General features: G+C 41.2%; 1 protein-coding gene across 2 annotated transcripts in view; it reads left to right on the plus strand.

The window, feature by feature from the left end:
* The first annotated feature begins 664 nt into the window (after positions 1–664).
* Positions 665–14361, plus strand: part of kcnq3 (potassium voltage-gated channel, KQT-like subfamily, member 3) — a 29677-nt gene continuing 15980 nt past the window's right edge. Inside the window, exons 1-2 of one of the 2 annotated variants that reach the window (XM_088428764.1) lie at positions 665–851; positions 1355–1781. In XM_088428764.1, the coding sequence (XP_088284890.1) occupies positions 1492–1781 (290 nt within the window). In that variant the 5' untranslated portion in view covers positions 665–851; positions 1355–1491. The remainder of the gene's footprint in view (positions 852–1354; positions 1782–14361) is intronic. The other variant, XM_088428765.1, reaches the window with a different exon arrangement.

Raw genomic sequence — 14361 nt, forward strand, 5'->3', positions numbered from 1 at the left:
TTAAAAATTCCCAAATTTGATCAAATTACAAACGTTTTTCACCAAGTCTATTATTATTATGATGATTATTTCATTTTGAATGTGTAATCACCCCCAAAAAAGCAATTCACAATCGCGTGCTTTGCGTGTGTGTTCCTTTACGACTTGTTAGGACCACTGTGAGTTGTTTACAGACATAGTGAGGACATTCTGGAAAAATGAGGACATTTAGGCCGATCCTTACAAGTTCAGACCTCTTTTTGGGGGTTTGGACGTGCTTTTGAGTATAGTTTTGAATTGGATTTTGGTCGAGGTTATGCCGGGTAATTCATTATGTCAGTTACCCCACAAAGCAATTAAGTCTTACGTTTAAGTACGACATGCTGTGCAAATCCAGGCCGGGTTTTACCGCCCTCTAATTGACTACCAATCAATCAAGCAATCGATCAATCCGCGTGAGCTTTATTGATAGCGGAGTGATGGATGTCCGGACTTTTTTTTTTAGCCCACCTGCGTCTGTTCTTTCCTACGGAGCGGGCGCGCGCTCGTGCGCGCGTCCTCCTCTTTGGGTGAACCAGGTGTACCTGCTCGTGTTGGCTCCGCGCGCGCACGCATCCTTGGTTGCTGCGTGCACGCGCACGCCGCCGCCGCTGTTGCTGCTCGTCTCTCTCTCTGATCTGCTTCACTTCCACTATCGAGCCGCTTCCTCGCTGCCTCGCTTCCTTCCTTCCTTCCTTCCTTCCTTCCTTCTTGTCCTGGTGCTGCTCTCCACCCTGCTCCTTTTCCTCTTGTTCGTCTTCTATTTGTTGTCGTCGTTGCGGCGGCGGCTGCATGGAGGCAGGAAGCCAGGGAAAGCCGAGCCATGCACGCCGGTGAGCCTTGCTTTCTTTGTCTTTTCCTCCCTTCCCTCACCCCTCCAAAAAAAAATAAATAAAATAACAGCAACCAAAATGTTTTCATCGTTAGACGCGCGCGCGCGTGAGTGCACGCGCGCTTCCAGGTCTTTGTCTGCCGTGCCTTTTGAGGTGTTGCTTTCGTATCGAAAGCGTATTAATACGAAGTACTACTGATAATACAGTGGACCCCCGTATACTCACGACTCACCTATTCACGTTTTTTTCAGTTTTTTTTTTTTTACCTATATAAGAAAATAAAAAAAAGGTAATGGATGCTGCTCGTAATAATTTTCAATGCAAGTGGTGAGCTTTATGTAGATTTTTTTTAATATGCGAATAGTGAGGGACCACTGAATTTTTAAATTGTATTTTACATCTTTCAAAGCACAGATTGAGACAATAAAAATAACTACAGAGTTTGTAATAACAAGAAGTAAAAAAAAATTAAAAAATGAAGCCGTTTTCTCTTGTCTTCACAGCAGCCCCGCTTCCCGGCACCTCCTCTCATCCCGGCATCCTTAAATGACCCCAGGCTGAGGGCACGGGGCGGGTGGGGGGTCACCCGGACCGAACCGGACCATGGCATGCGGCCCGACCCGGGCAAGCAGCACTGACCATGGGACTGCGGTCCAGGAGCGCAGCGAGCGGCTCAGAGGACCGTAAGAAGGACCCCCCGGACCCGCAGGCTGAAGTGGGGGGGGACAAGGATGGCGCCCTGTTGGCAGCGACGACGACGGACTACAAGCGGGGGTCGCAGGGCACGGCCATCGGGCTCCTGGCCAAGACCCCCCTGAACTACAGCCGGCCGGCCAAGAGGAATAACGCCCGCAAAAGGAGGATTCAGAACCTCATCTATGACGCGCTGGAGAGACCCCGAGGATGGGCGCTCCTCTACCACGCCTTCGTGTGAGTAATCCCACCCGTGACCCGTGAAGTTAGGCCGGCTCTCAAGTCCAACTTGCGCAATTCAACAGGGGTCTCGCAACCTGATAGAAAATTAGATCGAAAATCGGACTACACCTGTCTACATCTAAAATCATAGTTTTTCAGGCAAATCCGGAAGGTAGATTGCGTAATATTTCTATTGTTTATCATCTGCCAATTGCATCAACAACGACAAGGTTCTTCCTCATAAAATTACACAATAAATGCATACAAACAAAGGACAGCACAATTTAGCAATGCGTTGAATCAAGTTCCAATTCATTTGCTCTTAATTTGAAAAGAAAGTTATGCTATTCCTGTCAAGGCATTAAAATGCCTTAAATTAGATTTGCTGATACCTTCAGGAACCCTGTGGAAATCACATGTATTCACACATTCACTGGGGGAACACTTACCTTCATTGGCGAATCACTGACATACGCTCGAAAAATTATGGATCAAAAAGGGACAGACTTAATATTTCGGTTAATTTGACTTATTTGAATGTACTGAAGTAAACTAAAATTGTTATTATCCATTTCTGGATGATCATTTGTTTTTATTGACTTTTTATTTTTCCGGATTTTTAAATTTCCCATGTCTAAGGTAAACTGATGTAAGTAAATGGGTAATATTTTTGTATAGCGACTGTTACTTTTCTAAAATTTCATACAAAAAAAAATAAAATTAAAGCGTCTATCGTTCCTAATAATACCACATTGGAGCGATATCATAATTCGACAATATTACAGGCTGCAATGTAAAACTATATCAGGACGATCCTAAAGTCCAACAAATTATGAGTGTATGTTATGTGAAACTCTCCCACGTTTTCAGCAAAGAAATTAGAGTTTATGCAAGTAAAAGTCATTTTTAATTGTGTAAAGATTCAAGTAAAAACAAAAACAACTTGCTTGCTTTGTTACGCTAACATTGCTAGCGCTGTTGCCACAAATCAAGTTGTTCCAACTTCATTGACTGCTTTATCCCTAAAATATTAAAGTTGTTTTTTTTATCGGGCAATGGAAGGGTGCGCCCCACTTTTGCTCTATCAATCGCATGTCACATCACTAACCAGACAACACAATTTTACTCATGGTGAACGTTTTGATAATGCTCATCTAAATATAGATATATTTTAATTGACTTATTTTTAATATTATTTCATTTTTTAACATGTTCTTATTTGGGGAACATAATGGGGTGACCACCTTTAATGGTGGGGTGGCGTCTAATCTCCTGGATGATTTCACCGTGATGTCATTGAATGCAACATTAAGACGTTTGCTATTTTCTCTTTAATTTTGCGTGAAAGGGTCTACAGCATGCGGGGATAATTCAACGCAACATAGCAGTTTTGCCAACTAAAATAGGGGAACGTGAGATTTGAACAGGGAATCAGCAAATCGGATATAATGCTTTTCCGATTCCTAAAAAGAACAGTGCAGCTTCTTTTCAAATTAAGAGCAAATTAATTGGAACATGAAACAATACTTATTGATAAAATATAGTGAGCCCTGTGCAAAATGTTGTCTATATTATGTAAAGTTTTATAGGGATGCACATTTTATCAGTCTTTATTTTTTGCTTTGTGATGGTTATATTTCCCAGTGGGTATATAATGGAAAAGAGGTTGCCACGGCGCATTGGCGCGTGGAAAACAATCGTCGCCGTCTAACAGGCAAACGCCAGTCAAAGGCGAGCGAGGAATGACACTCGGTGAGTCAGCCGTCGGCGTGCCTCTGGCGTCCGATCCTTCCAATATGGCCGCCCCATATGTGTGGCTGTCATCGTGGTTTGTCAGCCAACGCGTGACATCATCGTCATTAGAGTGGCGCTGAGACAACTGACAATCACAAGATATCAACATTACCGATTGATTCTTTACGTTTCGCAAACTGGGTTGGAAAATATGGCGCGGTGCGTGCGCTTCTGTGAACGGCGGCGACCTTTCAACGGACGCCGTCCCGTAATTCCCACGGCACCGCTTGTCCATTTTGTTCCGAGCCTTCATCTTCACACAGCGCTCTGATTTGTGTCGGACTTACGGGTAATCGATAATAGCAAAAGTAACTATAGTACAGTGTTTTTTTTAAATATATATTTATGAAATTGAAATGGGAATATTTGTCATAATTACAGTGTTACGACTTTTGAAGACTTTTGCATTATGGGAGTCCAGGCTAAGCCAACCATGGAAGTCATTGAAAGGCTTGCAAATGTCATGCGTTGGCCGCTAGCGCAAATAAAATTTGAACACATTTAAAATGACTCATCTAGTTGGTTTTAAATTATTCAATAGTCACTTGACTTTGTTTTAAGTGTCACATGACTGATTTAAAATGAGTCAATTCAAGAGTCACATGTTTTCGTCCATGAGTATGATTGACAAGCGGGATGGGCGGGCTTGTCAGTAATGAGCCAATCGTCCACCTCCTGGATGGCATTCAACCGCCCCGGGGATTGTGGTGGGGGGGTCACGGGGAGGGCGCGGCGTTCCCGGAGGAGCTTGTGATTGGACGGAGAATCAGCTGACGCCAGGCCTGGCGAGGGCCTTGATCTTTATTGCGCTCCGCAGGAATTTCTTCCTGCTTCAAACACTTTTTATGCACTCAAAGAGCTTTGTGGCCAAAATGGACGCCCTTCAGGAAATTGACCACATGACCACGTGATTTTGAGGGTGCTTCCATCATGTGTACTTAAGACACCCTTGGTCAATGTGAGCGTTGGGGGAAGTGGCGCCGGTGTTTAAGAGCATCGTTAGCGGTTACTTTGCGGTCATTTAACGTAACGTGAAAGTCGTTAGCGGCGGCTAATCAAACGTACAGAAATGAAATACGGGCAACGGCGGGCTGCCATTCGTTTGTCACGCTTGACACTTCCAGATCGATGGAGGCGATTAGCTGGTTTTTACACGTTATGTATATTTTTTTTACGTCCCCGTCGGGAGTCGTCTCGGAAGTGGCGCCGACCGGAATGCTGGCGGCTGTCGAAAGGCACTTATGTTTGTCTCTAGGTGGTCGGCTGGCACATTAGCGAGCTACGTGCTAATGCGGCAGGAAGGAGAACCTGCCGAGAAGCTAAAACGACGAATGACATTTCGGGCTACAATTTAGAGCTGTAACACTCGCCTTGAAACACGTAGCTTCTACAAAACACATACCATTAATAGTGCGTATATTACTTAACATGCTAATAAACTTATAAATCACATAATTATGCTAATAAACGGTTAGCCATGAGGCTAAATTAGCCACGTTGTTGCACATGCTCGGAGATGCTAGTAAGCACGCTCATAGAATAGATATGTCACAATGTTAAGTATGCTAATAAACAGCCATGAGAGTAAACTTGCGAATTTTGACTAATTTATCCACGTTGTTCCACATGCTAGATGCTAGTAAGCACGATCATACAGTAGATATAAGTCACAATGCTAAGTATGCCAATAAACGGTTAGCCATGAAGATAAACTTGCAAATGTTGGCTAAATTAGCCACTTTGTTCCACATGCTAGATGCTAGTAAGCACGCTCATACAGTAGATATAAGTCACAATGCTAAGTATGCTAATAAACGGTTAGCCATGAAGATAAACTTGCAAATGTTGGCTAAATTAGCCACGTTGTTACACATGCTAGGAGATGCTAGTAAGCGCGCTCCTAGAATAGATATGTCACAATGATGAGTATGCTAATAAATAGTTAGCCATGAGAGTAAACTTGCGAATTTTGGCTAAATTAGCCACGTTGTTGCACATGCTAGGAGATGCTAGTAAGCGCTCTTATAGAATTCAAAAGTATTCAAATTAATTTTGCAAATACCTGCAGAAATTCTGTTAAAATCTGACATCTGGTTCATTCAAGTTTGGAGCTAAAATTATAGCGGTATCTCGAGGCATATTTTATTCGGCATCTCCAGAAGATAGATCACGGAACATCATCTGTTCTGTTTCTAGCTTGTTTGTCAGAAAATTACATTTCTAATGACAATCTGTATCCAGACAGGCATTAAAAACGTCACCATACCATAATTTAGCAATAATATGCTTAAAGTTCCAATTCACTTGCTCTTACTTTGAAAAGACAACTGTACTTTTCTTCTCACTGTATTTAAAAGCATTGAATTAAATTTGCAGATACCTGCAAAAACTGTTAAACCTGAAGTGACTTTACGCACTTTATGTACCCCATTTGAGAACGTCTGGACTAGGTCATGTGACTCCCTTTTAGTAATTAGACTCTTTAATCCGACTAAGTCATGCCTCTCGCTTTAAATGGACTACTTTAACTAGACCAATTCAAACGACTCTTTTAATTGACAGAGTAACTGGACTCCCTGTAAATCAAGTCATCTGACTCTTTAAATCGACTAAGTCATGTGACTCGCTTTGAATCTACTGGCTAATAAACAAGCTAGTAGCGCATCCGGAACGGCCGTATTGTGGGAAGCGGAGTCACAAGATGACGACTGGAGAGTCTGATTAAAGGTGAATCATGAGTGCGCTTTTACGGCGAGATGGAGGACCTGTGCCGAGACCTCGCATCGCCACGACATTCTTGCGCATATATTCGAGCGGCGTAAATCAGCTAGCGCGAAGCGCCGGGGCCACATTAACGCGCATACACAACCTCGTATATTATCGGGATTGGTGTTAGCTACCAGAAGAGGTACGTGCTTTATTGTTATTACTACTCAGAAAAGACATGCTTTATTAGTATTGCTCTTAAGAAGACATACTTAGTTTGTATTATTTATCACAGGATGCACACTCGTTTAACCACTGGGGGATATTTGGACACGATTCGGGCTTTTTGATGTTTTTGATGCGTGATATCAAAAGGAAAAGCAAACCAAAAAACACTAGGTGGCTAAAATATTGCATAGATTGTCAAAACCTTCTAAATATGGGAGGCCAAGAGGTACACCCTATAGGTGTTAAAATGGAGCCCATGTCAGGTTCATTTACTGCCATTAAACATTGGAAATTGGAAACATTGGAGTACAAAAAAAACACTAAGTGGCTAAAATTTTGTATAGATTGTCAAATCTTCTAAATATGGGAGGTCAAGAGGTACACCCTATAGGTGTTAAAATGGAGCCCATGTCAGGTTCATTTACTGCCATTAAACATTGGAAATTGGAAACATTGGAGTACAAAAAAAAACACTAAGTGGCTAAAATATTGTATAGATTGTCAAAACCTTCTAAACATGGGAGGTCAAGAGGTACACCCTATAGGTGTTAAAATGGAGCCCATGTCAGGTTCATTTACTGCCATTAAACATTGGAAATTGGAAACATTGGAGTACAAAAAAAAACACTAAGTGGCTAAAATATTGTATAGATTGTCAAAACCTTCTAAACATGGGAGGTCAAGAGGTACACCCTATAGGTGTTAAAATGTCGCCCATGTCAGGCTCATTTACTGCCATTAAAAATTGGAAATATTGTTCATTTTGGACATATTGAAAACCCAATGTTTTATCATACATCTCCCCCGATTTTTGCATTAATCCTTTTCAACGGCAACTCGCGAGAGGGGCACAATAGAAATTTTAGTGTTGACACCCCCAAAACCACCAGGTGGCGCTAGCGGCCAGTTTACAACATTTGCAAGTCAATAACTTTTTTTAGTTTTAGGCACTTTGATGCACTTTTGGGTATTTTTTTCTGTTTTAGACTAAGCTATAACGTGTATAAACGTTGTAAAAAATAACCGTTGTTGATTTATATTCATATTTGTTCATGTTAAAGAGAATACAGGATTAGGTATGCTTATACTTTTTTTTTAGATAATAATCCTATTGCCTACCTTATTATTTGCTCGATTATGGAATGTAGTCTGCTCGGAGAAGTGAACGGAAGAAGAATTTCATTTTGTGGTATTGCTATGCATATGGCAATTAAACTCTTGAATCTTGAATTTATAAACTCTTGAATCTTGAATTTATAGTCAGCGCATTGAGTGTGTGTGTGTGTGTGTGGGGGGGGGGGGGGGGGGGGGGGTGAAAATGTCTCTCTTTCCTAGGGGGGGCTTGGCAAAATATAACTGAGAAGCACTGCATTAATTCATTTTGTGGTCAATTATTTCACGCCTAGCTTGTCAAATTTAGCCTCATTGATGCCATTATCTCTTTAAGCCGAATCATTTGACGTCAGATTGTTTAGTTTTAATTTTTTTTTAAGTTTTTTATATCCTGGTAATTTCCGAACGCTCATTTCAAAAATGAGTCATAATAATAGTGGCGTAGTTGTAGTAGCGTTGGTGGAAGTGGAAGGATGTTTTGAGGGGATCATTTGCACATGCGTGTAACGTGCACGTAATGGCTCCCATCAAGGCCTGACAATTTGATCTTCACGAAGGCGATCAATGGCTGATGGATGGGGAGGGGGCTGCTGGGAGGGGGTCGGCAAGACCCTGAGGAGGATGAACTTACTGGCTGCAGAAAGGAGATCTGCTTTTTGTAAAAGACCCCCAAAACCACTCGCTGGCCTCGCATTCATTTGGGATTCGTCTTTTTCTTTTTTGCATTAGTATTCGTTTTAAAAATGTCTTTCCCGAAGAAGTTAACTTTTTTACGCTCAAAACAATTGTTTTCCATCAAATCTTTTTCCTTTAAATTGATTTATGTACAAATGTGCTCATTTTCAAGATTTGAGAGGTTCCCCTATTGATAATCCTGATGAAATTTAACAAAATTAACAAAGGAGGAACCATAACATAATTTGGCATAAAGTTATTTCATGTTCCAATTAATTTGGTCTTAATTTGAAAATAACATCATTTTCCTATCATGGCATTAAAAAGCATTAAATAAGATTTTCTGATACCTGCAGAAACCCTATAAAATCTCAAAAACCCTCTGAAGTCCTTTCATGTACCCTTGGGGCACTGCTTCTTAATTATTTTTTCGCAAAACTCCCCATAGGAAGGAGAAACTCTTTGTTTCTCTCCACCCCCACTCGTCGCACCAACTACAAATAGAATCTATAAAAATTGTACACCTAGAATTGTGAAAAACGCACTAAAAAAATCAACTTTCAACAAATTTAACTACTTTTACAGCGTTTGTACAGGTTAGTCGAAAACGGAAAAAAATAAAATAAAATTACCAAACAGCCAGAATCATTCAGTCAGCCACGCCCCCCCCCCCCATTTGAGAAGCAGTGAATTAAAGCATCAAACATCCCGTTTATTTAGCAGCAGTCTGTGTCTTAAAATCTTGCTAGGAATCATTTTGTAAAAGCCACGCGAAGCCGCAGAGGACACGGCCGCTTGCGTTCGGGTCTTCGGCGAGCGTGATCGGCATCAAATTTCCCGACTCCCCACCCGGTGAAGTCGCCGGCCGCTGACTGTGCACTCCTGCGTGAACCACGCTCATTATTTATTCATCCCCTCAACTCACGAAAAAAAAAAAAAAAGCCTTCCTAATGGAGCCTGGTCTTCGCTTCCTGCCCTCGTGGAATGCTTCCTGCTTCCTGGACGCCAGAAAATCTCTGATTGGCTGCCGGAGGAGGCGGACTGATTGCTTTGTACTTACTTAGTTGAAAGGAGACAGACCTCGCCTCGCCAAAATCTTCATTGAGCGATCAATCAAGCGTTGTTTCCAAGAGCGTATTTGAATTAGTGAGAGATTCAAATCATTTTATGTCCAAGCAAAGTGATTTGATTTCATTATAATTTACCTGAATTCTTTTCTGCGTTTTTGTCAAATTATTATGGGGGTCGTTTTTATGTTCGTCGGCAGTGTGACAGTGGGACGGAAGTGCAGAAAGGCACTTTATTTTTTACATTTTTTACTTTTTTTTCAGATTGCTGAAGGATATTTTCTTGTAATTATCGGCGATTGCTGACAAACGCTTCACACTAATTCGGAAAAAATGGAACAAAATTGCAAAAGTTGGTAGTTCTTTGCAAAAGCAAATGAGTTTTGCTTAACTCTTCAAACCTTTGTAAAATTGGTATTTTTTTGCTATTTTTAATAATCTGTTGATCTGCATTGACGACTTTGGGGGAGACCCAGATTTTAATTTGTAGGAGCACTAGTTTTAATAGTCGAAAATGTCATTTTTAGTAAATGTCACAGGTGCTTAAACGTGGGGCCACATATGTACCCTGGGCCATATTTTGGACAACCCTGTCCTGTTTCTTCCTTTCCTTTGCCCTCCAAGTTTTCGTCCATTGCCTTCTCTGATTCTCACTATGCTCACTCTTCCTGCTCTCTCCACTCTACTCCAGCTCACCTGTTGCTTATTTGTAGTGCTCGGGCTTATTTGCAAAATGAAGTAATTATCTAAAACAGTTTTCTTCTGTGACAGTTTCATTCATGCTGATATCATATTGGATCAATATCATTATCGGACATTTTTGCTGTGTCGGAAGTGAAAAAATTAGACGTCCTTAGTGTTTTTGTATAAAATAATTTATTTGTCTTGATGCTGAAATGGCGCGCTCCCAACGCGGAATTTGCTTCTCGTGTTGCACATTAAAAAGTTGATTTTCCACCGTAAACCATCGTTTAAGTCCCCCAAAATGGCGGTGGCCCACCGAGAGCTTCCTGCTTCTCTTTTCAAAGTCAGCGCGGATGATATTTAACACACTTGTGTTGTTTTTTTTTTAAGACAAATCGACGTCAGCGCTGCAGGCTCTGGGGGGGGGTCCGAAGGGCGACAGAGGACACGGTAGGGGGCAGGGGAGAGGGGGTCAGCAGCGGGGGGGGGGGGGGGGGTGACATCAGAGGAAATGCTGACACCACAAGTTGGATTTATTTGCAAAGACACCAATGTTCCCGTTTTTGACGGGACAAGCACTTTTTTTTCTGTGCCCCAGTGATTGTGAGGATGTCACTTTCACTTCAACTTCCTGTTAAAAATAACAATTAAAAATAAATTGTAAAGGCAATGGACTCATTGCCAAGCTTCTTTTTATGGCACAAGGCCCCATCGTTCGTCATCGTTATTAGTCCGAGGACAAATACAGCTTTGAGCTTTTGCACTTGATAAACTTCGCAAAGTTTGCAGTTGCATTCATTAGAAAATTTGCCATCTGAACGAAAACTGGCGTGGTTATACCCGTTGAATTTATTGGGGGAAAAAAATAAATAAATGAGATTTTATTAGTAAATCTAATTTAATCCTTTTAAATGTCCTGACAAAAAAGGAGTACTAATTTTATGAGTAAATCTAATGTAATCCTTATAAATGTCCTGACAAAAAAAGAGTACTAATTTCCTTTCAAATTAAGAGCAAATTATTTGGAACATGACACAAATTATTACTAAAAAAAAATACAGAATGAAAAACAAATATGGCTTATACTTTCTCTGAGGACAAAATATTCTATGCCAGGTTGGGGTCATACAGGGATAAAGTTTTGATTTTTTTCACGATGTTTAACTCTTTCAGTACCATGGATGAGAATTCTCATCTTTTAAAATATTAATAACAATAATCAGAACATTTTCATCAAATGCATTTTTTATGAAGGGTAGCTGACAACCTTGACTAATGCTTCCCTAAAATAAGCCAATTGAGCACTGTAGTATTAACCATGACCATTGGATGGCAGTGTTTCCACACATACAACAAAGATATTTGCAATTTTAAGTTAGGAATCATTCTTTTAAATCAACATAGCACACAATATTCTGTTGGCCTTGAAAGAAGAGTGAAAATGCTAAATATACGCGCCTCCTAGGGTTTTCCTTTTCTGATAACGCCTGGCACTGAAAGAGTTAATGTATGCACTGTAAACACATGAAAACAGTGCTTCTGAATCAACATCTTTTCCCAACAAATAGAAATTGAGAGATAATATAATGATAAAAATAATAATAAAATGAAAAAAAACTTAATCGAAATCGAGTCGTCCCTCTGGGTCATTCCACGTTTGATGATATGGTCCACTAAATACTTTTTCCGCAAATTCCCGATGGCAACTATTTCCCTGCTTTGTTTTCATCATTAATTCTGTTTTTTCATTTCCTTCTTCATTCCCTTTATCCTCCTCCTCTCCCGATTGCTTCTTGACCGCCAAGTTTTCTTCCACAGCAACCTTCAATTCTCACTCTGCTCACTCTTCCTGCTCTCTCCATTCTACTGTACTTGCAACAACTCACTGTTTAAAAAAAAAAATACAGTAGTTGCAGACATCTATTTAGTGCGGCACACTGAAAAAGTCTTGAATCGGGAAGTTTTTTTTTTGTAATAACTCCCAATAAGTTCGGAATCTATTGCCGCTCTTGGCTTCCATTTTCAATCAAACGTCACGCGAGGGTTGCCCCCCTTAAAAAAAAAGACAAACAACACCCGAATGAGGTCAGCGTGAAGGCGGGGCAGACGACACGACTATAAATAAATATTTTCCAATCCGTTTGCGATAGAGAGGAACAGCGGCGGGACGTTAGCGGTTGGAGGCGCGTGACCGAGCCCGGATGATGGATGGCGCTCTTAGCGCCGTCCTTCCTTTGAGGGATAATTACATTTGGAGAACACACAGCGCGGCTCCTCCGTTCCGCCGCCGTCCAACCACAACACCAAATGCACACTACGCAAAATCGTATTCGTATCGTGCCAATCGCTCCCTCATCTACTTGCTCGCCGAGCGCGTCCGCCTCACAGTTTGCATGTCGACTTCGCCATGGAAATCCTCTGTGCTAAAAGCCGGTTTAATCACAGGCCAGATTGTGGTTTTCGCTTCCCTCGGAGGGTCTTTATGACTATGAAACCATATAAATGGCTCATCGAGGGCTGTTTATGAGAAATCGACTGTTAACTGATTGGCTGCCGTTTGAAATGGATTTTTGATGTACTGTACCCATCACGGTAGTGAGGGAATTAAAAAAATGAATTTGAGTGGGAAAACCTCCCGCAGACCAGCATGCTTTTCACAAAAACACACCTGTAAACAACATACATGCACAGATACAAGACATACATAACATACACACACGCACAAAAATCATATATTAATCCTTATGCACACACTTTGCAAACTATACACATGGCGTTTTTTACTATTTTTGTAAATGCTTTTAAAGGCGTGGTAATTAGGTTTTGTTTTTTTTCCTTCGACCAATCAAATTGCTCAGAGGCATCAGTTCTATCCATGCATGTGTAGGTTAAGATTATTAACACCCACGAAAAATGGTATGGTCTGTTTTTGTAGCCTTACAAAGTGACAATGACACTTTAAGACATAGCCATTAACTGGTCTCTACCGCCACCTACTGTCTTGAGGTGAAACACATGTCAACAAAGATTTTTTAGTTGGCTGATATAGTTTGAGCGCCGCTCAACGCAATGTTGCAAATATCGCAGGAAAATCAATGTCACAAATCCTATTAAAATGCATCTCAAAAATTGTAATTATAATGCTTTTATATGGTCCCAAATTTGGACGATGATTATTTTTGTGCACAAAATCTCACACGTCCAGCTGCAATCACATAGAAATGTCAGAATCGTTGCATTTTGGAATTTGTTTTAATCATTTGCTGGAAATTTCAGCTCTCTAGTGTTTTTTTTCATTGATTCTTTTATGATATCATGAAAAAAAATCAAAGGATTTTCCATAATTTGTAACATAACGCCACAAGGGTTCAACACTTTGCACATTAACAGGCAATATTTGTGATTTTGATGAATAAAGGTTAAAAATAACTTGATTATGAGTCAGAAAGGACCAACACCATATTTCAATACATTTTACTCAACTTTCTGGCTTGTACAAAATGCCCAAAATATTCTAGTGCTCCATATAGGCTGGGGTAATAAACGTGAATGGAAAAAAAAAGAAAAAAAAAAAACACTCGCCCTAGCGCTACACAGAACTTTTCAGAAAGCATACTTGGAATTTTCCCGCGTGTGTTTTGAGGCGCGTTGTGTTGTGCAGTTAGCGTGTTGACAGAGTGGGCGTCGCCATGTTGTCATTGTCGCGCGTTATCTTTTTTTTGCAGACGCACATTTCACTTCGCTCGCTCATTGCTTTGCTTTGACAAGCACTTTGCACCTGATGAGCTCCCCGCTGGCATCTGGAGCGCACCGTTGCCGCGGCAACCGCCAGACTCGTTGCCGTGGTTACCTGCCGGGATGGGCGAGCGGGGTTTGGGGGAGCAGATGCTCCCCCTTTTGGATCTCCTCTTATCTTGTCGGGTCCTACACACACACACATGCACACGCACGCGCGCACACTTACACACACACACACACACACACACACACACACACACATGACACACAAGCGCATACATGGCGCTGTGTGGCACATTGCGTCATGAAACACGCTAACATCAGTTTAACATGTTAGCCTGAGTGTGTGTATTGGTGTGTGTGTACACATCACGCAGGATGACAGTGGTGTACACTAAAGAGTTTCAGTTGCCTAGCAACCGCATCTAAAAATGCCTCATAACCAAAAAAAAGGTGGAAGCAGCAGCAGCAGCATCATCAGCTTCATTCTTATCAGCATCGTCAACACGTCATCTTCATCAGCATCATCACTTTCATCCGCCTCATCATCATCATCAACACGTCATCTTCATCAACATCATCACCATAAT

This window comes from Hippichthys cyanospilos, chromosome 12, assembly GCF_059441005.1.
Source record: "Hippichthys cyanospilos isolate Australia breed blue-spotted pipefish chromosome 12, RoL_Hcya_1.0, whole genome shotgun sequence".
Classification (NCBI taxonomy): domain Eukaryota; kingdom Metazoa; phylum Chordata; class Actinopteri; order Syngnathiformes; family Syngnathidae; genus Hippichthys; species Hippichthys cyanospilos.